This window comes from Rhopalosiphum padi, chromosome 3, assembly GCF_020882245.1.
Source record: "Rhopalosiphum padi isolate XX-2018 chromosome 3, ASM2088224v1, whole genome shotgun sequence".
Lineage (NCBI taxonomy): Eukaryota > Metazoa > Arthropoda > Insecta > Hemiptera > Aphididae > Rhopalosiphum > Rhopalosiphum padi.
Genome location: NC_083599.1, coordinates 46566743 through 46592456, shown reverse-complemented (window position 1 = coordinate 46592456; position 25714 = coordinate 46566743). Strand labels below are relative to the sequence as shown.

General features: G+C 26.7%; 1 protein-coding gene across 2 annotated transcripts in view; it reads left to right on the top strand.

Annotated features, from left to right (window-relative positions):
• LOC132926601 (pseudouridylate synthase RPUSD2-like) overlaps positions 1–25714 on the top strand; it is a 422441-nt gene that overhangs the window by 382461 nt on the left and 14266 nt on the right. For both annotated transcript variants that reach the window (XM_060990971.1, XM_060990972.1), the window contains 4 exons: positions 5994–6071; positions 19844–19931; positions 20749–20870; positions 21440–21540. In XM_060990971.1, the coding sequence (XP_060846954.1) occupies positions 5994–6071; positions 19844–19931; positions 20749–20870; positions 21440–21540 (389 nt within the window). The remainder of the gene's footprint in view (positions 1–5993; positions 6072–19843; positions 19932–20748; positions 20871–21439; positions 21541–25714) is intronic.

The following is a 25714-nucleotide window of genomic DNA, read 5'->3' as shown; positions in this document are numbered from 1 at the left end:
ACTTGTAAAATAACGAATTTAAATAATAATATCACCTACAGAATATCGAAAATAATCTATTGCGATCGACGATCCAAATAAACATTTATGTACGGGGGTCCTGTATAGGTATAATTTTCATAAAATATTTCCGGTCAATTGAATCTTCATATAACGACAACAGTAATAATAGTAATAATAATAACATTACACAAACGGCAAGTCTGTTCGAACACTAAGGTACACGCCCGAAGCGGATTTGCGGCGTATACGTACCGGCAAAATCGAATTGATGGAACTTCAAAAGTTTCCGTATACTGTTCCGGAACTATAGATGTTTGGTTATTGTCTCCGACACAGGACTAATAGTCCCGATACGTACTATATATAATACATAGACATTTCTCACGTATAATAATGTATAGTAATAACAATAATAATAATATCACGAATAATATCGATCGGGAGAGATTCAGAGATGAGAGCTATCGAAATATTTATTTATTTTTATATTTATTTCTTACATCAAACTCTATCGGCACTATTATATCGATATCGGATGTTGCGTTGCGTTTAATAATTTTCAATATATATAGCAATAAGTTATTATATATAGGTGTATAGAGGTACGCGCGTAAAACCAATAAACCTACGATATTCTATGTATAGGTATCATGTTCCATCCGGCTTGTGTACATTTTAATATATTTTTCGTCTTCTTTGCGAACTGCGTTGAAATGTTTGATTTTCTTGAGAATACAAAAACGATAATCAACAAAAATAAATGTGTACTTTTATGCAAAATATTATGTTAAGTAAAATCGGTGGTCTTGAGAATTATTATTCAAATAATATTATGCTAAACACGGTGCTGGACAAAAATAGTTTTTGCAAAAAATTATCATACGCAGTCCCGGTTTCGTGAAATTAAATTTAAACAGCCAATTTATGATAATATCGCAAAGATATTACCATTTACTTCCATTTTTCCTTTGAAAATGCATTTATTCAAGCTTAAATTTATAGAATTTTCAACTATATTTTAATACACTTAACTTTTTTTACACTGCTGAAGAATGTACTGTGGTGATATCAGTTTCTTTTTTCCTATACATTTCTAAGTAAATTTTGAAATATTAATGTATTCATATTGAAATTCTAATCGGTAGTTTTTAAGTTTAACTCAGTATACTAAATATAATAGATCAATGATAATAGGATAAGAAAAATAATCTATGATGCCTATAATGATTTTAAAATGTTAGTAATTAATATCGTCTATAAATATTTTATAGTTGGGAACAAGACGTGTAGTTTTTCTGTATATCAACGTAGGTAAATTAAAATAAACCATCCCGATTATAACAACTCCAAAATCGGGACTGGTATTTGATGCAATGTCTTTTTTCTGATATATTAAGCCAGTATAGATAAGTATAGATAAGTCGAAAATTTATTTTACGTGTTATTTATAATTCTAAAGAATTTTTTATTTCGAATATTTTATAGTTAAATATTATTAAACTTTTAAAGACCTTTGTTTATGCCTTAAAGAATATTTTTCAAATTTTTTTCTAGTAAACTTATATTTTTGTACCAATTGTTGTAATAATAAAAACTTGTATATTGTTAGAGGTAAGATGTTCGGATAGTGTTGAACGTGTACAGTAAATAATATGCACTACGTCACTCACCATCGTTTTCATATCAACAAATAATTAAAAAGGTGATAACAATTCTTCCATTTGAGTGTCATTATAATATTTTAAACTTTCTACTGAAGAAAAAAACATTATTTTACAAAACGTTTTCATTGTAAGAAATACATTTTTAAACACATTTTGTCAACAAGTTTAAAAAAATTATGTATATTTTTATGGTGTTTTTTGCGCATTTTTAGGTCATTAAAATCTCAGTCCTAATTATTATAAGCCTATAAATTGTATGATAACTATTACTGACGAATGACACAATGCCACTTTATTACTTTAATATTGTATTATAATTTTATTAATACGCACGGTGTCCCCCGAACTGGATATTCATTATTATGGTGAAGTATCTGCAAAGTTGTTTGTGGAGTCTTAACGGCGGCCTCCTATCGTAACCGCCCAAAATGAACCTACCCCATTATGACCACATATCCGGCCTAATGATACTTGTACACGAATTCTAATAAAATCCGTATTAATTAACCTAGGTTTTATGTACGCCACTCGGTCATTAAAACTCATTTTGCGAGATGCACCAACTACCTATAATATATAGATAGGTAATATAATATTATACGACCGACAGCGAAAGAGCAAACCAGCGCTATTGCTCGACTTTGACAATAATGTGCGATAAAAAAAAAAAATAATGACAACGTTGCGAACGAACATTTTTTCCAGCAAACTTACTTGCGTATAGAAAACGATTCACCAAGTAAGCTTAAAATGCAATTATTCAAAATCTGATTTTTAGAATTTTTAAACACACTTATAAATCGTATTTTAAATCCACGACATTTTTTCTACCACTTAAAAAGTTTCCTATGAAACTTATGTTATTCAAATGACAACCCTTTTTTTAAACAAAATATTATTTAGCGGATAATTTTCCTACAAATTTCAATGTATCAAAATCAAAATTGTAATCAAAATTTTTAATTATTTAACTTTGTGTACTAAAGATAATACGACGATAGACATGATGATAATGGTATATTGGAATATATAGTAATAGGAGCCAGGAGGCATAGTAATTTATAAAAATGGTACAAGTACAATAAATACTAGATCAAATATTACATCTATTTTATATTTTTGTAAAACTATTTTTAAGATCTTTTATACTCGATATAAGCATTTTGGTTATTGAAAAAATCACTCATTTGAATTTTGAATTCGGAACATCAAATTTTTTTAAAAAAAATTATACACTAAATAATTTAAGGTAAAAAGCTGGGTTCTCGTTTGAAAATCAGAATTTTAAAATAATATGCTCTTAAGTTTAATTATATTCCATAATATATCAACATTTGAATAAATTCGTTTTTAAATGAAATAATAAAAGTGAGCATACTCGATTAATTACTTTGTATATTATATATCTATGTATCTATGTAGTATATATAATAATATATTTTATAGGTTTGACCTTATTTTACACTTTTTGTAAACTTATATTATACGATATAAAATAATACTGCAGGCGTTGCAACTAATGTTATTATTTTCATTTGTGGCACAAATCGGTTTTGTGCAACTGCAGATACAATGAAAAAAAATTTAATTTACACGCGAATCGTTGAGCGACATAATATTTAAACAGTCGAACAATTGCATCACGGTAACCGCACGTACTACAATAACATTACTGATATTGATAGTACCTAAAACCTATATATAATATAATGTTTTAAAGTTTTTGTGATTTTACGAGAATCGAACAAAATTACAAATTTGAACAAAAGAGCACAATGACGATTATATTATAAATATAAAATATATTGGTTTTAGTATAAACATGTTGTGTTATATTATTATAGTTATCAATACATACAATCGTATTTCATGTAATAATACTTACAACAAAATAAAATTCGTTTACCGATATTATAATACGTTGCTCTTGTACAGTTGTGTTTCATTAAGTTTAAATGGAGGCAATGAGCTACATCGGATATATTTCCAATTTATTTAAAATACCGTCGTTTCTTTAGTTTGGCACGAATTTCAATAAGAACACCTAAGTTCCGTGTTTCAAATAAAATATACAATAGGTACAACCAAAAAATTGTTCATCGTTTACATTATTCGAAACTAGTGTAGACAAAGAGTATAATAATTACACAATTCAAACAGTCTCATTTTTTTGGTATTTTATTTATTCATGCGAATATAAAATCCAATTTAAAACTTTTACCTTGCATGTATATTGTCTGTTTTTATTAAAGTTACATTATGTGTTATAAGCTTTTTGTTTGTACGTATCTACCTACTTTTTTTTTTACCATTTTCGTTAATGTTTCCTTAATTTTTTTAACGACTGCATTACACACGATACCTATATTTTTACAGAACATTTTTATTTTGAAATATTTTACTACAGCCATTATCTTTGGTTAATTTATTTATTTCATTGCATAAAAAACTTTTCAAAAAAACTGGAGTAATTAGTAAACTAAACTTGAGATCAAGATTAACGGATTTGAATAATGAAAGGGCAACTTACAGATTTCCAAATAACATCTACATTTTAAGGCTATCGATATTGTTCACAAATGTTTGTCTTAAAATACAAGTTTTTATAGAAATAATTGTATACAGCCAACATTTCGCCAGTAAAGTTTTTAACCAGCATAAAAGCATTTATGTCTGGAACTTCACTGAAATGCCAAATGGCGAATATACAGTTTATAATTTCTAAAGAAATTATTATGACACACAAAAAGTTGACTTTTCTTTCTTCTAAATATTGTTTATGGCGTATAATAATGGAAAAAACATAATTTTCCTCTTTTGGTAAACTTACGAAAAAGTTTTTTTTTTTATCTACTAAACGAGAATTAATAATTTTTGATGTGATATTAAAATAAATCAACTTTCTTAAATATATACGAATTATTTGAGCAAAGAATATTATTTAATTTACGAAGATGCTTCATTTTCACCTACATTTTCTTTTTTTAATATTGAAAACATTTGATTTAAGAAACCAATAATACAAATGTGAAATATAGACAAAAAACCAGAAAACTCGATTTGCTATCTACGAGTATACTATGATAGGTGTATTGTGGTCGTGTGAATTGATGTAATAAATATGTTAAAATTAGAATCATTATAATATACGAAAAATTTATTCTTCGTGAAAAAGATTAGAGGAATAATTATTCTTAAGTAGAGAGTTTAAGTATCTGCTTTTTAAGATAGGTAGTTTAAGTTACATTTATTAAATTATATTTTGTTGTTGTTATTGTAATTTTTTATTTTTATTTTATTGATTTGAAAATATCACTGTTCCCAAAAAATTCCAATATAATATTTGTCTAGTAAAAGTTTCAAGTTGCAATAGTTTTTTCTTTCGGAATTTTAACAAAAAATCAAAAACAATTTTATCAAAATTGGATTGCGTAAAATATATTTCTGTTTTCTGCTGTTTTTCAGATTATTAAGAAAAGTTCTGGGTATTTTCCTACCTTTAACTTCCTAAATTAAATTTGTTACCAAGAAACATTTTCAATTTTTATATTGAACCAATTTTTTTTTTCTGAAACATGAACTTAAAAAAAAAACATTGTTGTAAAAACCAATACATTCCTCTTTTCTCTCGGGATTAAAAAAATAAAAATAAAAATTTAAATATTTTGGTGCGGAGACCCTTATTTTTCTTAAAATCATCACTTTATTAGTATTAAAATCAATTGGCGCTTTATTATCTTCTATCTTCCTAAATAATTAATTAATTATAGTTTTTCGCGATTTAATTGTCTTATCGTATCATACTTAAGTATATATTAATATAAACTTAGAAAAAATCTAGATTAATACGAAATTAATATTGAACTTATAATTTAAAAACGTACATTTAAAAATAAAAAAAAAAAAACATAATTATATTTTAAATGAAAAAATCTAATTTCAAAAACTAAATAAAAATTCTTTACCTTTCTTACATTGTCTTTGTATAGAAAACGGATTATAATTGAATATTTAATGTGTAAATGGAAGGAATGACGAGAGCATTGAGGTTTGTTGGCACGTATAATAATGAAAATGAAGAAAATAAGAATAAAGTAATAATACCTAGTAATATAATTTTGAGTCAAAGTCACAGTGTTCAAGTGTCAGACACCAGAGTTTTGTCGAGTGCCTATATTTCAATGGGCATTTTTACATCTATAGCGTGTGCGTACACGCAGGAAGGACCTCTGACTTTCAGAAAAAAATAATATATATTTCTTTGAGTCTCTTTTTACTGTCTCATTTTATCAACATTTTTTTTTTGTTTTTTTTTTTTTGTTCCAGACCGACGAAGAGCCCATTACAAACAAGCGTAAATACTTGGCAGACGACCGGAGTGACTCGGGCAAAGATTTGAAAAAAGTAAGAATACCTTCATTGTAACATTATATCATTATAATATTTCTAATTTTTATTTTATATTACTCGGACTATTAATATTGACTACGAACTCGTATTAACTGTGCCAATATTACAATAATATATTATATAGCTACGTATTAAAAAAAAAAAAACTTTTTTACCTACAAATATTCAGATATGTTATATTTTCAACCAAATAATATTATATTATTTTGTTCGATTCAAATCACATCAATACAAAATAAACGAGTGCCATGTAAAAACAAATACTTTGTTTAATTCAAATCAAAACAGTAAGTTTTTTTGTTAACGGAGAATATTATGTATTCCGAGTAAACGGCATTTGAAGCGTCTTCCGGGCGTCTTCTTTTAACAATCGGTATCACGGGTACTACAGAATATTATTATTATTTCTAACGACACAGTAGATGGTGCAGTTTATTATTTTTATTATTTTTAAGTTTATACTGTTGTGAATAATAGTATGTTTTCTTTACATTTTTCACTTGACTTAAAAGTAAAATGTTCAGTAAGATTCGTTCTCATGATTATTCTATTCGTCATCATTTGATTTCTTTGAACGATTATTATACAAAGAATAGTACGGAATTTTAATCAGACAAATGTTTATGTCACGATTATTTTTATAATAGATGAAATTTTCGTCGTCTCGTTTTGTATCAGAGTGGTGCACAAAAGTAAATGACGAACTGACGAAGTGTTAAACATGCATTCTGAATTAAAATATTAAAACCAATATAATAGTAATAAGTATTATGATACACAGCCCTGTGCTATTGTTTTTTACATTTCTGCTTAATTGTATATTTGTATGTATACTATATAGTACATTTCAAAATCATACTGATAGTGAATAAATAAATTATGATCGTTTTAAATAGAAGATACATTTTTATACCAAAAGTAACCTTTTCTTTTTTCACTAAATTCTGTAACGGCTGATATCTATTTTCACCAAAATACATTTATTATTATTGTTATAATTATTATTATTACAGTAAATTCCTGTTACAACGAACTCCAGGGGACAGAATTTTTTTTCGTTATAACGGAAATTTCGTTGTAAAAAAAATTCGAATAAGCTCTTTATAAGCTCTGCTTTTCGGCAGGGGACTTCTAAGACTTTCGTTATAACGGGATTTTTAGTTGTATTGGTATTCGTTGTTACGAGAATTTACTGTATTATTATTATTATTTTTTAAAACTCTGTAACGACTACATAGATAAAATAAAAAACTATATTATTGAATATGTATACTAATATCGTAACTAAAAAGATGACACCATCTCGAAATTCTAATAAAATACAATTGAAAAATGTTAATTATTCGTAAAATATCTATTTGGTAACATCTTATATCAACACAATTTATTATTAATCAACTTAATATATTATTCCTATATTATACGTATTAATAAAAAAAAGCCAAACAACTTTTTTTTAATCATAATGTTAAGCTAAGTTGCATAATATTATTATTTCATAAATTCCACAATTTAAATATTAATTTGTTTGGTACATGTATATACAATTTATTTATGATAAAACGGTTGTCGGCCACCATATCTTTTGGTGGTAAGGAGAAATGGTATACTATTTATGGAGGCATGTTATGCCCGTTTTAATCACAGGTAGATAAACTTCGGTTTTTGTTATTTTACTTTTTCATTGACAACGTGTCAAAATATATATATATTCGGTTGAATGCAAGTTAAATTGAAATTTAAGCCCATCATGAAATGACTTACGCAATTTGTTGCGAGCGTAATATGACGTGACATTGATGCAGGGTCGTTCTCTGGGGGAAATCTCCTCCAAATGACAAGTTTTACACATAAATTAAATTATTTTAAAATGACAATGTATTATCATAAAATATAATAAAAGAAACACAATTAATTTTGCGTTAATATTTAACACTTTATCGACATTCAGAAACCATTTCAATAAATGACGGTTCACTGATTATTATGATAATTACGTGCGAATTATATTCGTTAATAATAGATTCTAACAGTATCAATCCAGTCAAATCATAACTTCGGCAGTTTATATTTGTGTACATTTTTAATGTGTAATTTATCAACATATTACGTCAAATGCTTTAACAAAATAGCAAGATTTCAACAGTCAATTATTTTACAGGATTTTGGATTAAACGATTATAAAAACCTTACGTTGTATATTGTATAAATTAATTTTGAATAAATTTACAAATCCTATCAATGCGATTTAAATTTCTACCTAATTAAACTCTATATTTTCACAACATATTAACAAAACTATATTTTAGGTACTATTGAGTAGGTAGATACTACGTTTAAATTTGTTTTATAATTAACATAATCTGGACCATTAGCAACATTATAGCTAGACACAATTTCACAATTTATTATATATTTCAACATTGTACTTCCGGTGTCCTTTGAGTTAATTCAGCGCGAAAACTCGTATGCTTATAATATTATAAATTTATGTAGGTATACGTGACCATATTATATTAAATACTATGATATATGTATATAAATAATGCTATTCACTTTTCCTCTCATTTATCGCGTTACTGATGATAAAGACGCGTATTGCGTGTGGTGAAATAGTACAATAAAAGAATATCAATAAAAGGTAGGCCTTTTGCTTCGGTAAAAATAGGTAAACTTGACTCGTAGAAATAAAAGCACTACACCTCTTTCAAATATACAATAGCAGCAAAGCGAAAAATCATTGCAAATATAATTTTACTTTGAAATGGTATTTTCGTAATTAACATTAAGCTATTTTTGACGGATCCTTGTACTTACTTTAATAACGAGAAGTGTTTACATGAATAGCACTTCGATAAATTTTAATAGTATTTCTAAATAAGAAAATGTCCGTCCCAATATAATTTAATATACTTAAAACTTAGATTTTATAATAGTTGTCTGAGTTTGAGCTTAAATAATAATGGTTCTTATTTATTCACATTAATTATTTGTTTACCTAATTTATTTTTAATCTTAATTTTAAGCAATTGTAATACATAATGCATTATATGTTTTGGATATAATAATTTAATCCTCATTTTTACCACAAATAAAACGCATTGGGCATTGGGGTAATACATAATATACAAATAGATACAAATTACCTGATACCTAATACTTAGTTTTTTTGCTTATAAATATATGTAAAAATAACAGTTCTTTTTGTATATTTTTATAAGTATTAGTAGATATTTTTTACAATTTATTTTAGAATAATAATTACCGTTTAAAAATCAAAGCCATTAACTTTTAAGTACAACATAACATTTCAGTTATTACCTATTTAATAATGCATCTAATGTTATAACTTTGAAATATTTTGAAAATATGATTTAGGTAATATATTATAATTTATAATTATTATCATTTTAAATTAAATACGCAAGTGTTAATTTGAATTTGTTGGTTTTTACTTCAGCTACATAATCAATCAACTAATTTAAAAAAAATATAGTTATATTTCTTGGAGGAAAAAACATACAAATGTTATCAATTAAACTCGTGACCAGTCCATAGCGTACATTTTTTAGTTACTATGTATTATAACCACATTTTAAGAGTTTTCATAATTTTACTCGTGTGTCACTTGCAGACATTTCTACTTGTCAACATACTTATAGTTGTTTAACGTTATGTTTATACGAACATTATTGTTTTCTACTCGTTATTCACCGCTCTTCTGTATAACGGTTTTTATCATTTACTATCAAAGAAAAATAACAATGATATGGAAACTTCCTCGTCCTTTGGAAACCATTTACCAAGACCGTCGTCGATGCAATGTACCGCGATAAAAATCTTTTTTTTCTCATAAAGTCCCTATTTGTTATTCTCTGATCTCTCTAATATTTCAAAACTAATTAACTGTCTCGACTTCCCTTGGACGGCACACCGTAAGTACAGCAATACATTAATACAACAGCCTATAAACTACACTGCGTAACAAATAACAATCAATTTAATACACCTGAATGATAAAGACTCACATTAACAGGTATTATGTCTTCTGGTGTTTTTAAACTTTCTATCCCAAAATAAAAACAGTTGTAGTATCTTGTCTGAAAATAGACCTTCTGTAAAACATATTTATTGTATGATTTATATTTTATTTTTAATTTATTTACACGCAAATTAACACTGCTCGATGACTGAAAATCAACATAGCTACATAATATATATATTATATAATATTAATTCCATATAGTTGATTTGAATTTTACTCAGTCTATTTCATATCCCCTTACCTAATAGATATTCATTCGTTGGTCAAAATATAATCACGATAATTATATGTATACCCAGTGGCGTAATTGGAGTGTGGCAAGTGTTACATTTGCAACACCAAACAAATTTCAGGTGTTGCAATAGTGTCGTTTTGCAATACCAAAATTTTCCCTCCCCTATCGTTCATGTGGCGCACGGTAGCATATGAACGGTCGTACCTACCACTGAAATACTGAATTAAATAATTTGTTATAGCCTATAGGTAATCGAGAAATCGTACTTGCAGTGTTATATAGTTATATAGTGTTTTTAGTTTCATGTGGATAACGCATGATAAATCTTATATTATAAATCATTATTTGTTACCTACATAATATATATATTATGAACATTTTTCCTCTTTTAGATTCTAAAGGAAATGATGAATGTATTGATTTTACAATATGTGTTTTTTTTTATTTTTTTGTCTGTCATCACGTTTTGGAGAAGTAATAGTGCTTTGCAGTGACTTCAGCACCTCTTTGAAAAGGAAATTGAATCTTATTGGTACTTTGAGAGGTCGAAAGTAAAAAATTTCTTGTAGTTTTCAAAAGCGTCAGGAAAAACCCTAAAAAAATAACGGAAAAACGGAATTTTTTACGCATAAGCAGTTTTCGATAAAATATATTTTTTTATTTTACTGTAACTCAAAATCGAATCATTGTAAATACATGAAATTTTCACAAAATGTTTATATTAGCGTTATCTATTTATGATTAAATATTCAAAATATCTTGACTTTTTAAAGCTATTTAAAGACAATTGAAATTTTCGATTTTTCTAAGTCTTATTTTTTTAAATAACTGTAAACAAAAATTTGCTATCCAAAAAATCTTTAAAATTTAATACAAAGTTTATTATAAGTTGTATAAGCACAACTAAGTGTAGTAAAAAAAAATCAAAAATCGTTAGTCATAATTTTTGTTGATAAGTATTTAAAGTTCAAATGTTTACGAAATATGTTAAAAGTTAAAAATCCGAATACAAGGTTCTCCATAAGTTTTTCTACAAATAACTAAAAAAAATGCCAGCGTCAATATAGAAATAATTTTATGAGCGTATGAAATTTAATTTTTTACGAAATCACGTAAAATTACGATATATTGCAATTTAAATATAGGTTATAATATAATATATCCTGCTAATTATCCTAGACTGACAAATCATCTCCGTTCAGAATCGTTTTTCGTATACAATTATACCTGTCACTGTCATTGCATTCAAATTTAACACATCAATTATAGAGACCAACTCTCGTTCTCTACTATACAGCAGAGCAATAGCCACTTGCACATCTTTTTTTTTTCTTTTTTTTTTAAATGTAAAAGAAAAATAGAATCCCCCTTCAAGCTTAAAATTAGGGGAGAGGAAAGGTATTAATATACATATTTAAATATCCATGGTCACTTAAAAAAAATTGCAACACCAAAAATGTTGACCAAATTACGCCAATACCAGTAATTATTGTTGATGGTTTACTGTTTAGAAGCACAATTTTAATAATAAAAGACATGCATACAAACAATAATTGGAATTATAATTTTATGCGATTATACTTTTACGACGTTTTATAGTAGTTGACAATATAACAACATTCAACATTGAAAAGGTGAATAATTAAAACGTTCAAACAAAATTAAAATATTTTCCTTTAACATCCACGACTTCTACCTACGTCCTACATATTGTATTATATCATATTAAGAAGTCGAGGAAAACAATTTATCGCATAAAACGGTTTTAGTGTTTTTGATGTCAAAAACATGATGCCGTTCTACGTAAAATGGATTGCTTAGAACTTCTCAATAGTCCGTCAACATGTGTGTTTTATCACCACTTCGCATTTTGTTTTTATTCCATTAAGAACTGAAGAGCCAATAAATCATTTTTATCAGATATAATATAACACTTATATTATAGGTACCTTGTAATAAATCATAATCATTTTCCGCGTGATTGGACAGTGAACACTGGACATACCCTTAACTTGTAGTGACATTTTCATTTCCCTAGAATCGCTTCATAATACTGTAAAGTAATTGGAGAAAATTGTAAAAAAAAAAAAAATAGTAATGAACATTTACATCTAAAATCCTTTGCTTGACGATACAATACTGATAAATAGCTGAGATTGGGTTCAAAACGTTTCCTACGGCTAGCATCATCTCAAAACGAAACTCGCAAAATAAATTACAAACCATTTGCAATGTAATTATTTTTTTAATGACGTACCCTTTCAAACAGTATTGTAAATAAACGCCATTGGCATCTAATTCTATATTAAATTGTTTTTTTTTTTGTTTAACGTGCATGTTTATTAATAATTAAGTTAATCAAATCTATTGTACATTTATCAAAACTGCGTAAAAATCCCGATTTAAAGACTAAAATTAACATTAAAATGGTCGTATAAAGTTTAAATAAAAACTCTCTCATTTGGTATATAATTGTCCGTTATGATGGCGGGTTCACTAAAACATTTTAATTTAATTTAATTTACATTTACGTTTTAAAAACAAAATCAATTATTTTGATATAGATTTCTATTAGTTATTAATCTAATGTTAGTTATGTTATTTTTATCACATTTCTCTAATCAAAAAAAGAAATGCACTACCTACATTATTCTATAAATAAAGTTTTAGTTAAGAACAGCATTATAAAAGAATAAATATGTATTTATAATTTAATGTTATCCTCTTTTCAATTATTAGAATTAATAAAATTTATATCATATGACAAAAAAAAAACATATCACTTTGAGATTTGTGATATTAGAATTATAGTGATTTATATGATGTCTAATGATAATAAACTTAAGTTGTGTTCTAAATTTATAGGTTTTATTATTCATACTAATACTGCAATTTACTGATTGATGTAAATTATTGTATTGTGGTAAAAATAAAAATAATTTAATTTTAATCGAGGGATTATAAATCTTAAGTACGATCGTAGTCTTAACGTCCATGTTATTTTATATTTATCACTATTATGCATGGCATGTACTTATTGCTATTAAGTTGTTTACTCTTAAATACATCATATAAACTTTTTTTTTAATATTTAATAATTATTAATGTGTTGATAATTAATACCAATCAATCCAATTGTATATATAATAAATGATAAATGATAAATATAAACAATAGTCTAATAAAGTAATAGTACATGATGTGATCAAAATATAATTAAGATTCAATATTTAGTTAACGCAACGTTTTCTCAGGTATATAATATAATAAAACAACAAATAAATATTATAATATATTCATGTTATATTGAAACCCGTTTTCTGTAATTTAAAAAAAAAAATTGATTATAAAATCAAAAATATTCATCATAGTAAAATATTACCCGTTATACTCTAAATCTAAACATAATGCAAAAATTGTATCATTTTTAAATATTTATTATCTAGTTCCATGACCACTATTTATATATATTATATAATATTTAAGAACACATTTCACGTATACTGTATACACCGTAGATGTATTAAAGAAGTTTTTATATACAAAATTATTTATTTTGAAAGTATAAGAATTGACCAACTAATTTCAAATAGAGTTATCGAAGGAAAATATTTTTGAAACACATTAATTCTGTATAAAAAGTTTATTATTTGGTGCAAAGTATAATCAATAACACTTCTACAATTTTACAATACTAGTTCACTGGTTAAGTCCAAAAACCTCTTCGGAGAAGAGTGAAAAATAAGAAATAATAGTTTTAGGTCAAAATAACAATTTATTTTCACTATACCTATAGATATATTTTGTTTATTTATTTATTCAAGATAAAATTATCACAAAAGACAACTTCCAGAACAATAGTACTACGAAATGCTCTCTAAATTTTAAACTACGTCAACAATATTATATTAAATCTAGCACTATCATATTTCCTAAATTTTAAACAATTTAAATAATACATAACTAGCCACTAGGTAACTAACCTTTAAATTATAAAAAATATCTTTTTAAGATTATAAAAACCTTAAATATTAACTTTTAGTATGTTATTCTTTCAAAATTAAGTAACACTTTCAATTATAAAGTTATTCAGACAATAAATATTTTTTTTTATTTAAAATAACATTGAAGTTAAAAAAAAATTTTTTTTTTTTTATTCAACCTACAATAATTTTTATCTTATATTCGTGGTGAAGTGTGATAATACTATTTAAATTGTCACGAAAAAACGCTCACTGGACAATGTACGGAAACATATCAAAGATTTAAAAAATAAACTTCTAACCGATCAAGAAGAACCGATGGTGAATAAAATGATTTTTGCACGTGAAATACTTACGAATTACTAGTTTTCTAGTTATTAGACGCTCTTGGTCGAAACGGTGGATCAGCGTGTGGATGGCGGCGATGGCATACAAAATCGTTTACTCCGTTTTACCGTGTAGGTACAATAAAAACGATATCTGAACACGTTTATTGCTCGCCAGCTGTAAATAGTGCGCTACTCAGGTTTTTTATATGAAAAAAAATCCCACAATGGTCACGTACAGACCATATTTTATTTTCATTATTACAATATAGTATATACATATCTATACGGCTATAGTACTGTACCTATATAATAATATTTTTTTCAAATGCAAAATTTACTTCCTCGTACCGTCTGTCATCCATAGGCCAACAGTTTCTTCAGTTAGTTTCCTTTATTTTGCAACTCGTCGCTCGATTCTACTGTATGATCGACGTAAAACAGTTCTTCGCGAAAAATGTATATAAGCCAAACGTATTGCCATTCAATAATCAAAATAATTTAGTGGGGTATACACGTAATTATATATTATCTAACGTCAAGAAAAAAATAGTTTCGGGTAAAATAATGTAATATTTTCGGGCGATTGAAATATATACAGCACAATCATGGAAATAATGACAAATCTGTTTTTTAAGACAACGAAATACATAGTTGAAAAAAGGGAAACAATGTATACCTTATGTCTAATTGTATCTTTAATTTTAAAATGTATACTTTATAGATTTATGTTTATTTATTATATTCTAACGTCAATTTCTCAAAAACATTATCAACTTTCGTTTTGATAATATGATGTGTTTTATTTTAGCAATCGCACAATAGAAACATAAATAGCTGAACTGCGTGCTTTAAATATTTTTCAATATGTTTGTCGATATAATATTCTAAATTCATAATCATGAAACAACCAACAATAATAATAATGACTTAAGAAATCTGTAAAATGTCAGTGTAATTGTTTAAAAAGCCGTCGAGTCGTCTTCTTATATTATAATTTAATTATATACACACACACACAGACACGTACTTACAACAATACACGTGAAACTATGCAATTGAACATATTTTGTGGAATATAAACAGTTCAAACAAAAATATTTGTAAAATTTTAAGTTATAATATCGTGGAGCCCACCAAGACGTAATATAATATTAAATATAAATATTATTCAACATTATACTAACTTAACAGCCAACCGACTATGTACAATATTATTCATTATAATTCCTTCCGTTTTACTGCACAACTTCTTATTTTTTTTCGACATTTATTAATTTTTATCTTAAATTCCTCTCATTTACTCCACAAAAATATGGATGAGTTATGAAAAGAACAATTAGTAACCAATCTATGCCCACTTCTATCGTTCACCCTATCTCCTATAAATATTAATACACAATGCTTGGCGTATTCGTGTATATTGTATAACCGTTATACTAGTATTATACCAAGAACCCGAGATGGGGACATTTTCAAGTACAATGTATTTGAAATACAAAAATACCATTTTAGACTATGTTTTAAACAACTTGTAGCCATACTTTACATTTTAAATACATTTTAATACCTATATTATATTTTATAAATATTGAACAAAATAACATTTTGTTATACATCATACACCTATCAATTAATTATTAAATTAAAACAATATTATAATTTATTTTCTCATGCTGGAATGATTATTCTTCCACACATGCATCTTTAAACATGATTTATTTGAACAATTTACAAATCAATTTAATGTAATAATTTCTTGAATTAGTGTATGAAAAAATTGTCAGTTATTTTTTTTTTCAATTAATTTACTTCACTATTTTAAATACAACTTTGTATTTTATATTTTGAATAAATTATTTGAAAAGAAATCTTAAACATGTTATCTATTTGACATGATCAATTTTAAATATTATTTTTAAAGTACATTTTTATATCATCTCGTGAATAATACAATCAAACGTAATATAATTATGTTATAGTAAAGACAAACAAAAAATATAGAGGATGGAAACTTTTAAGTATTTTACAGTTTGATTAGACAAAACCAACGGAAGTACAGTCCTGAAATCAAAGAAGATTAAAGATAGTATTTATTTCATATTTTAGATGCATAATGGAATATTATTGAGAGTTTAAAACCATTTTTAATTCAAAAACAAAAATGTATAAATCTCTAACATATCAATTGCGTCATATGACTCAAATAAATAAAAAAATAAGTTAACTGGTATTTACGAGGAAATAACTAACAAATACAAATTACATAATTCTTATAAAATAAAATTAATTTTTTCAAACAAGATATTATAATTAGTAGCTACACTAAAGAAAATTGATTGAGTTTAACTGATATGTGGCGTAAAAAAGGATACATACATTTTTTTATTAAGAAAATAGAGTTTCTATAAACCACAATAAGATTACATCATAAATATTATTTTATTAATTTATCGCTTTCAGCATGTTTGTGGTGGGGTAAATTAGTTACAATTTAATATCTTAGAATAAGAAGTAAATAAAAATAAAAACAAAATACATTTATTACAATATTACATTTCCATATATTACCTAGAATTAACTCATGATCAATATAATCATATTTTTATCAAAATAGCTTTACAGACACCAAATAAAAAGAAACATTTAAGAAAATCTGGATAACGATGTTGCAATGACGAACATCAGACAGGACCTGCAGTTTATAAGAGTAGAGAATCTACTTAGATGATATTATTAGCAATAGCTATAAAACATGGCCAATATAATTAAGATTTATGGCTAAAAAAATTCATTCTACAACTACGTCTGAATCGACAAAAACTAACGCCTAATCCTCAAAAAACCTATATATTTTACAAGAAGTAAATTTTTCGGGTCATTTGTGTCCCGTTTCAAGGACGCTATTCAGCGAAATAAATAATATAAAATCATATTATCATATAACTAAAATCTATATTTAATATAAATCAATAGTTATAGTCGATTTATTATTAAATACAAATGTATTTTTTTTTTATTAATATTTCAAATTTCAAATTGTATTTCTTAATATTTATGTATATGAAGACAAAAAGTGGCGAAGATAATAATTTATACTCGCAATGTGTCTATTATTTGTTTCTACACAATTTCGCACAAATTAAATTAATAGTAGATTATTTTTAAAAAAAATCATCACATGAACGAAATATTTGGTACGTAGAATTTAATAGCATGGACCTAGATTATACGAGTTTGTTATCGCTTTCAAATAACACAAACAGTACCTTCTTCAGCATTAGCATTAGGTACCAGTGAATAGTCCACAGGGAAATAAACCACAACTCTTTTCTTTATTTAACGAATAACCAACTCCGCGAGTGCTATTAAAACTTCTTGAATGTATACCGAGATAACAATAGACATTATTATATTATTATACGCTTAACGAATTCACTAAGCTCTTTTGAAAGTTAATTTAAATGTTTATTTTTATTATTTTTTTGCGATTGGTCGGATGTCCTTTGTCTTATTTAATATTTTTACGTGCGTATATATTATTTGAACCATTGAACATACAGCTTTTATTTATCAAATGCGCTCCTGAACACCTAAAATATATATCATCGTATAAACGACATATTCTCCAAATCGATTGATTTCCGTTGCAGAAACGTAGCTTAGCACATAGATGTGCTAAAAACACTGAAATCGTGATGTTGAAAATAAAATAAATATAAATTATGGAGGTTGTGTTTTGATTTTATATTTTAATTTTTTTCATTATTATTCTGTTTTATAAAACTGATAATTAATAATAAAAGTGTAGTACGAAAAAACTTACCGTTAATTCTTTGATTTACAGTGCGTTTTTAATATTATATATTATCATGTTATTATGCTTTTTTAAAGACCACAGTGTTATATTGTACATACAAATATTTTGTATAGTTTTGAGTTATCTCATGCGTGATACACGTCTCTAAATTTCAGAGAAGAAAAAAATATACTAACGATATAATATTATTATTACCTGCTATTTTATAATAATCTACATGAACATTGACAGTTTATTTTATACTGTCCAAGGATAGTATAGGTATTATACTGAAATGGAAAACAATATTCCACAATATTTCCACTACACGTGTATATTATAATATTTTCCATTTCATATTATGTATAGTTCCGGCCTTATTGATTTCCATAATATGACCTTTTTTTCCCCCCCGACAAAGTATAGGTACCTACATAATAATATAGTAAGGTACTTCCCTTTCGAAATCGCTGACATTGCGCGTAGACGGGAATTAAATATAGAATAAATAAAATATAGATGACTCACAATCACAAACTACGTATAGAAAATAAAGTATCTACCAAAGTTCAATGATGAAATTAAAATATGACGTATAAGCCATATATATTTATGGCATAAATCGGAACATTATTTTGTCGTATATTATGTTTGTATAGTATTTGAAACGATTTTAAGTCTATTGAAAAATACGTCACGCATGAATAAAGGTTAAAAAATAACATTTTAGTTTATTAATTTAAAAATAAGTGTATATGTAGATAGTAGGTATATACGTAACGACGAAATCTAATTATATATGGTATTGAGTTTGTATAAACATTTTAGTCATACATTTCAGTCTTTTAACGCAACCTTTTTTTATGCAAATTATGAACGAAAAAAAAAGCAAATATTTGAAAACAGTATTTAGGTACATACTTAAACTTTAAATATATTATGAACTCTAAACATTTGTCTTAGCAATACAAACACTGTAAACAAAAGACAAAAATTATTAAAACTTTCAAGGTGAATAAAATATGAATTTAATCATTTCAAAAGGTATCTGCGTATTGTATAAAATATTTGGTTCCATAGAGTTGATAAATTCATACAACAAAGTTAAATAAATATTTTAAAGAATCAAACAGACCAGATATAATACAATATATATTTATTTCAGATTATTAACATTGTCTCATTGCAATAATGAAGTTTAAATATGAAAAACTTTTTAAATATTCTTAATATTCTTGTTTAACCACAACAGGAAAATCTTCAATAAACAAGAAAAGATTTTCAATATTTAAATAAAGTTTTTATACTTATCCAACACTGAATATAATATCATAATATTATTAATATATAATGTGAATATTTTTTCGTGGTTTTGCAGGCCAAGTTGGAAACTAAAGCACTGAAAGCGAAACGTCCCGGATTTACCGATGAAAGATACAATGAGACATCGTACTATATTGAAAACGGTAAAAATACAAAACAATAATAATATACAGAACAATGCGTCCATATACATATAAATATTTTTTTTTCTAATGACACAATTAATTAAAATCTTATTTTTGTAATTTTTTAAGTATATATTTAAAAACCATACTCTCAAATACATACATTTTTTTATACAATTGGAGGAGTATACTGTGGCAATACACAAATAAATTTCAAATTAGAATACTCCTCTTATTATTGTACATTTTTAAGAAGATGATATTTGTATTGGCATATAAATAAAAATCCAAACGATTACTTTCTGAATTATTAAACTTTGTGTTCTAAGAATAATTATACTTTTTGAAAACTGCGGAGTAAAAAAATATGGTTACAACAATGTTTTGTTAAAATTATAATTATTTATACTACAATATTACAATTTTATAGTTCTTAAAAGTTGTCTAAGTATAAGCAGTATTAGTTTAAATATTACATACATATTGCATTTTATGTAAAATCATTATCCTTATAGCCCTTAGTATCTAAGGTTTAAACACTCAGAAACTACTCGTTTGATTTAGTTTTTAGACACATCAACATTTTCGAAAAAATCAATCATTTAATAATTCGCATTTGAAAATATTAATTTTATACACGTCTACACTCCTCAAATGGTGGATAAATATGGCAGTAAATTTAAAAAAGTATCTGAAAATATGGTCTTAATGTATACTGAAAATGCTGAAATAACATATTAAATCATAATTCACATAAGGCGGCTGCTGTCGAAAAGTCGAAAATGGTATTGAGAAAACGCGTACGTTATACTCACATTATTTCGTCCTCGTTTAGGTTTGAGAAAAGTTTACCCGTACTATTTTACATTCACTACATTCACCAAAGGCAGATGGGTAAATCAAAATATACTGGACGTGTTCGCCAGGGAGTTCAGAGCGCATCCCGCTGAAGAATACGTGAGTACCTACTTATATATTATATTTTATTTACTATCACCTATTCGGGCTATTTTATGTACCTACTGCACATTTTACACTAAATTAAATAAATTTAAGCAGTGACAAAAATTAATTTTAAATAAAATAATAAAAAAAATATTTGTCTTCCACAATGACACAATTAAACATAACAATAGGTACACCAATTTTCGTGATAATTCATAGTCATTGTGACGTAAAATTACATCAATAATAATCATACAAAACACAATAACTGTATATAATAGTATTATGTAAAAAATAATAAACATAATAAATAATGTTCAAAAAGGTGTTACACTCTCTATATTTGTCCTTCGTTACCTTTAATATTCAGGCATTTAACCGGTTTACCTACTCGTTGTGTAAATATCCACTAGAATTGTTATTTCTCGATCGAAAAAAAAACCTTAAAATAACGTTGTACTTTCTTCGCAAAATATATGAGTCTTGCATAATATTGCCTATTATATACCTATGGAATGGGTACACAATTTATTATTATATATTATTTTAATGTTTTAATATTGATTTTTTTTCATTCGTAGGAACGTTGCATTAAATCTGGTTCGTTGACCGTAAATTATCAAAAAGTGGACACGCAATACAAGTTGAAACACAACGATCTGCTGGCTAACGTGGTGCACAGGTATGTCACATTTTGTTATACATCCTTCAGCGTGCATACGACATATATCAGTATCCTAAATAATGGTGTTCTGTGTGGTATACGAATAATAATATTATTATTTATACAGAATGATTCGCTAATCATGCTCAGCTCCATTTTTTTTCTTAAATTATAATTATATTAAAATTTGAAAATAAGATCAATTTGTGTACTTAAACCAAAAACCAAATTTGAATAAATTCCTCCATTATAAAAGGAAAACATGTGGGAGAGCAATAAAAATGTTTAGTGAATCACCCTGTACAGTGTACACACTGTACACGCATAGTCTTTTTGAAAACAACCCTTCACGAAAACCTATACCTGTACGGCTGTGCCAACACAGTCTGTTCCCGAAATAATGTATATTATAATACTGCATAACCCAAAAATAGGACTATTTCAACAACAAAAAATCCTACCTACTTTATAAAGTGTACCTACACAATGTCTAATAATTAACGACCCTAAACCCGAAAGCTAGAATGGGAAATTTAGAGTAATGTCGAAATTATATTATATTTTGAAAGGTTTAATTCTTTTTACGACCATTATGCACTGCTTTGTGCAGGGAGACGAACGCATGACCACAGACACTATAGCTATTAGCGTTTTAAAATATAGAAAGCATTTCTTACAATGTATAATAATATTATAATGTACCCATGCGCCTTACCATAAACGACATTCCCAAATCTTTTAAAATAAAAACAAAAAATCAATTGCAATGAACACCCCACTCATACCTACAGTAATATGGACATATTTTGTTTAAGTACGTCACCGCAAACAAACGATATAGTTTTGTTGTGCAAAAAATATTAAATCTTTTAAAATAGTACCAACTTAAACTATACTTATACGCGTTATAATAGAATATTAAATTACGAAACGAATACAATCAAAAATATTATCTCTTTACATGTATTCTTGATATTTTATTTCTGTGTTTACTAAAATAGTGATTTTTCCTCGACCTCGTTTAGAAAATGGCTACTTTTAATTACTCTTTACCCACCCAACCACCATTTCTCATCGAGCGTTTCGCATTTCCTTGTGGCAGTTGTTATCACCAACAATGTTGAAATGTCCGTATATCATATTATCTTTATGCATATATCCGTGCACTTTAATATTCTAAATAATATTCTTATTATCAGTGTCATAATATTACTACTCAATTACAAATAGTATTGATCTTTTCTTGTCTTCGTTCGGTCACAACGTTAATCACTATAGGCTTAATCCAACTAATGCATTTAGCTCAGAACTACTGATCTAGGGCTTTTATCGACTTTCGACATCAATCGCAATATTTTTTTTTATTACGAAAACGATTTTATCGTCTTATCGTTTACATAAATTACTAGGCACGCGATTAGATCGAAAATTGAAATGCGTCTATTAGTATTATGTCAATGTTTTTTTAAAATATATCGTCTAATGTTATTTAAAATGTTTATTCGTTTTAAAACAATGATAGTAATGCGTTCATATTATACTCGAACTTGCGCAAAATGTTCTACGCGTTGAATGACGTTCGGCGCTGTAGTTTCTGTATAAATCTATGGATTTTTTTTTTCTATTATTATAAATTATTTCATATTGTTGCCCGGTGTATCTTGGCGTTCGATAACGGACATATACGTATTATATAGGTACATGAATGAAAAAAATGAAACCCTCGTCGTCGAAAGTAACGACCTAGTGTGCCTGCATTTATCCGATACGGCAGAGTACATGCATGTACTCAAATACATTGTTTGCAACGCTCTCGAAACTTGTACTGTGATCTTGATTACATCGGCTATATCATTATTGCGCACACGTTATATATTACGGACGTGTTAAAATTCTCCTAAAAAAAAATTTCCAATTACCATTGTAAAAGTACCTTCCACACATTTACAATTATAATAATATAGTACCTTTAAAAAAAAAATAATAAATAAAAATTATTATTATTATTATTATTATTGTATGTAGGTGTACAAGATTTTTCACCGCTCCTATTCTCGGCCATAACTTTTGTACTGTATTTAGTATTTTCTAAATATGATTTTCCAAATCATTAACCGCTTTATTTAAAGTGATTTTCATAAATCGTATACCGTTGCAACGGGACAAGCGCGTATGTACGAGAAAAATAGTGCCGAGGACAAACGCGATGAAACACCCCATATAATACATATATATATATATATATAATTTAGTAAAAATAAAAACCACTCACACTTACGACGGACACTTAAAAACTACAATAGAAAAAATAAAAAATCTTACAAAACATCAAAAGTTGATCGGCGCACGCGTAGTACCGCGACGTGAGATCCCCCGTTCCGATTGCCAAGCGTTACGAGCATACATTCTCTGACGACTATCTCGCTACGTCGACAAGAAAATAAGAGGAAAAAATACGTATTCAAATATTAATTTTACTACTCGCAATAAGATGCGTATTTTTGCGGATTTCATGAGTTATCAACTCGTTATACACGTACAGAGTGAATCACCTAGCATGCTCATCCCCATTTTATCCTATAATAACGAATTTATTCAAATTTTAATTTTTAATACATTTAAATATATCCGGAGGCATGTTCTTAAATACTTAGATTTGTTATACCATTTGAATAGTAACCTATGGCGGTACCAACTTCTTCTTTACAAATGAGAACTACTCTATTTACCTATAAGTTATAATCACATAACTGAATTGAAAATTTTAGTAATTATTAATATTTATCTATCAACGTTATTTTATAATTAATTAAAAATATTGACAAGTTTAATAAATGCTTGATACGATATTATTGTTTTATTTATTTTATATTTTAATAAAACAAGTACTACGGAATATAATTCTATATAATATAAACATTTTAATAACTCAGAAAATACTTATCTTATAATTTTGATTTTTAAACGTCAAAATGTTCAATAAAAAAAATCATTTACTCAATAAATCACAGTAAAGAATGTTGGTTATCATTGAAAAATGTTGTGTCGCCACAAGACACTCCTTAAATGTTATAAAAATATAAATAATTGTAAATATGGTCCTTAAGTATATTTTAAAATTCCAAAAATGAGAATTTGAATAAATCAATTAGGTAATAAAGAAAAAAAATCACTATAAACGCGCTTGGTGAATCACCCCCGCAATTATACACTGGTATTATATTACATATAGAAACCTACGACGGGAAACGACTGGCGTCGTTCTTTATTTGGTTTATTATTGTTTTTAGTTTATTTACTCGACGGCATTTCTCATTGCACAACACATTGTTGGACTGCACATTATTATCTAGGTATTGTGTAATATACACGCACGCCAGTTCGACTTTGCTTTTAAACGTGATTCGCCGTGATGTTAGCTAGAATTTATGACCCCTCGCCGACGGAACACACACCGCGACTCGTCGAATTTTGCCCATGCACGTGCTGTATTATGTATTATAGTACGCTGCGAGTCGTATTATTTTGACGGTTCATTTCATTCGTACTGTCGTGTTATGTTGTTCCCTTTGGGTTTACGATTATGACGTATTCGCGTATAATATGGCGTTTTGGTTTTTATCTCTTCTGTTTATCACTGTCAATGTTGACGCCATTTTCTGTACACGTTATGTCTCCGACTCCCTCCCTCCCACACCCTTCACAAAAAACAATCGTGACGTTTTTAACCATCAATTTCCGACAACAATAATAAATATAGCACAACGATCACTGCTAACATCGTACATTTATACATTTTAAAAGTCGAGTTTTGATGAGTTTAAGACGTTTAAGTTAAAATTTAGTTAATACAATCAAAAAAGTACAAGACAAGGAAGCTAAAAATCTGTTTTCAAAATCCTTATCACATAGCTATATCGTTCAGTACGTTGAAATGAAAATAGGTCTTTTCGGCAACAAAGATAGACCATTTCAAATCCCTTTATCGAGGTACAAAAAAAAGGGAAATCGTTTTTACCACCTGCAAAAATAGTGATTTACAATCATTTCGAATAATAGGTTCAAATTTTCTAATCAAAATAGACGATAAACACACATACAGTATAATATCTACATTAGTAATTAATAACTATAAGCTATAAATATTAACAGTTGTAATTATTATCATTTGTATTAAAAATGCGTGTTAACT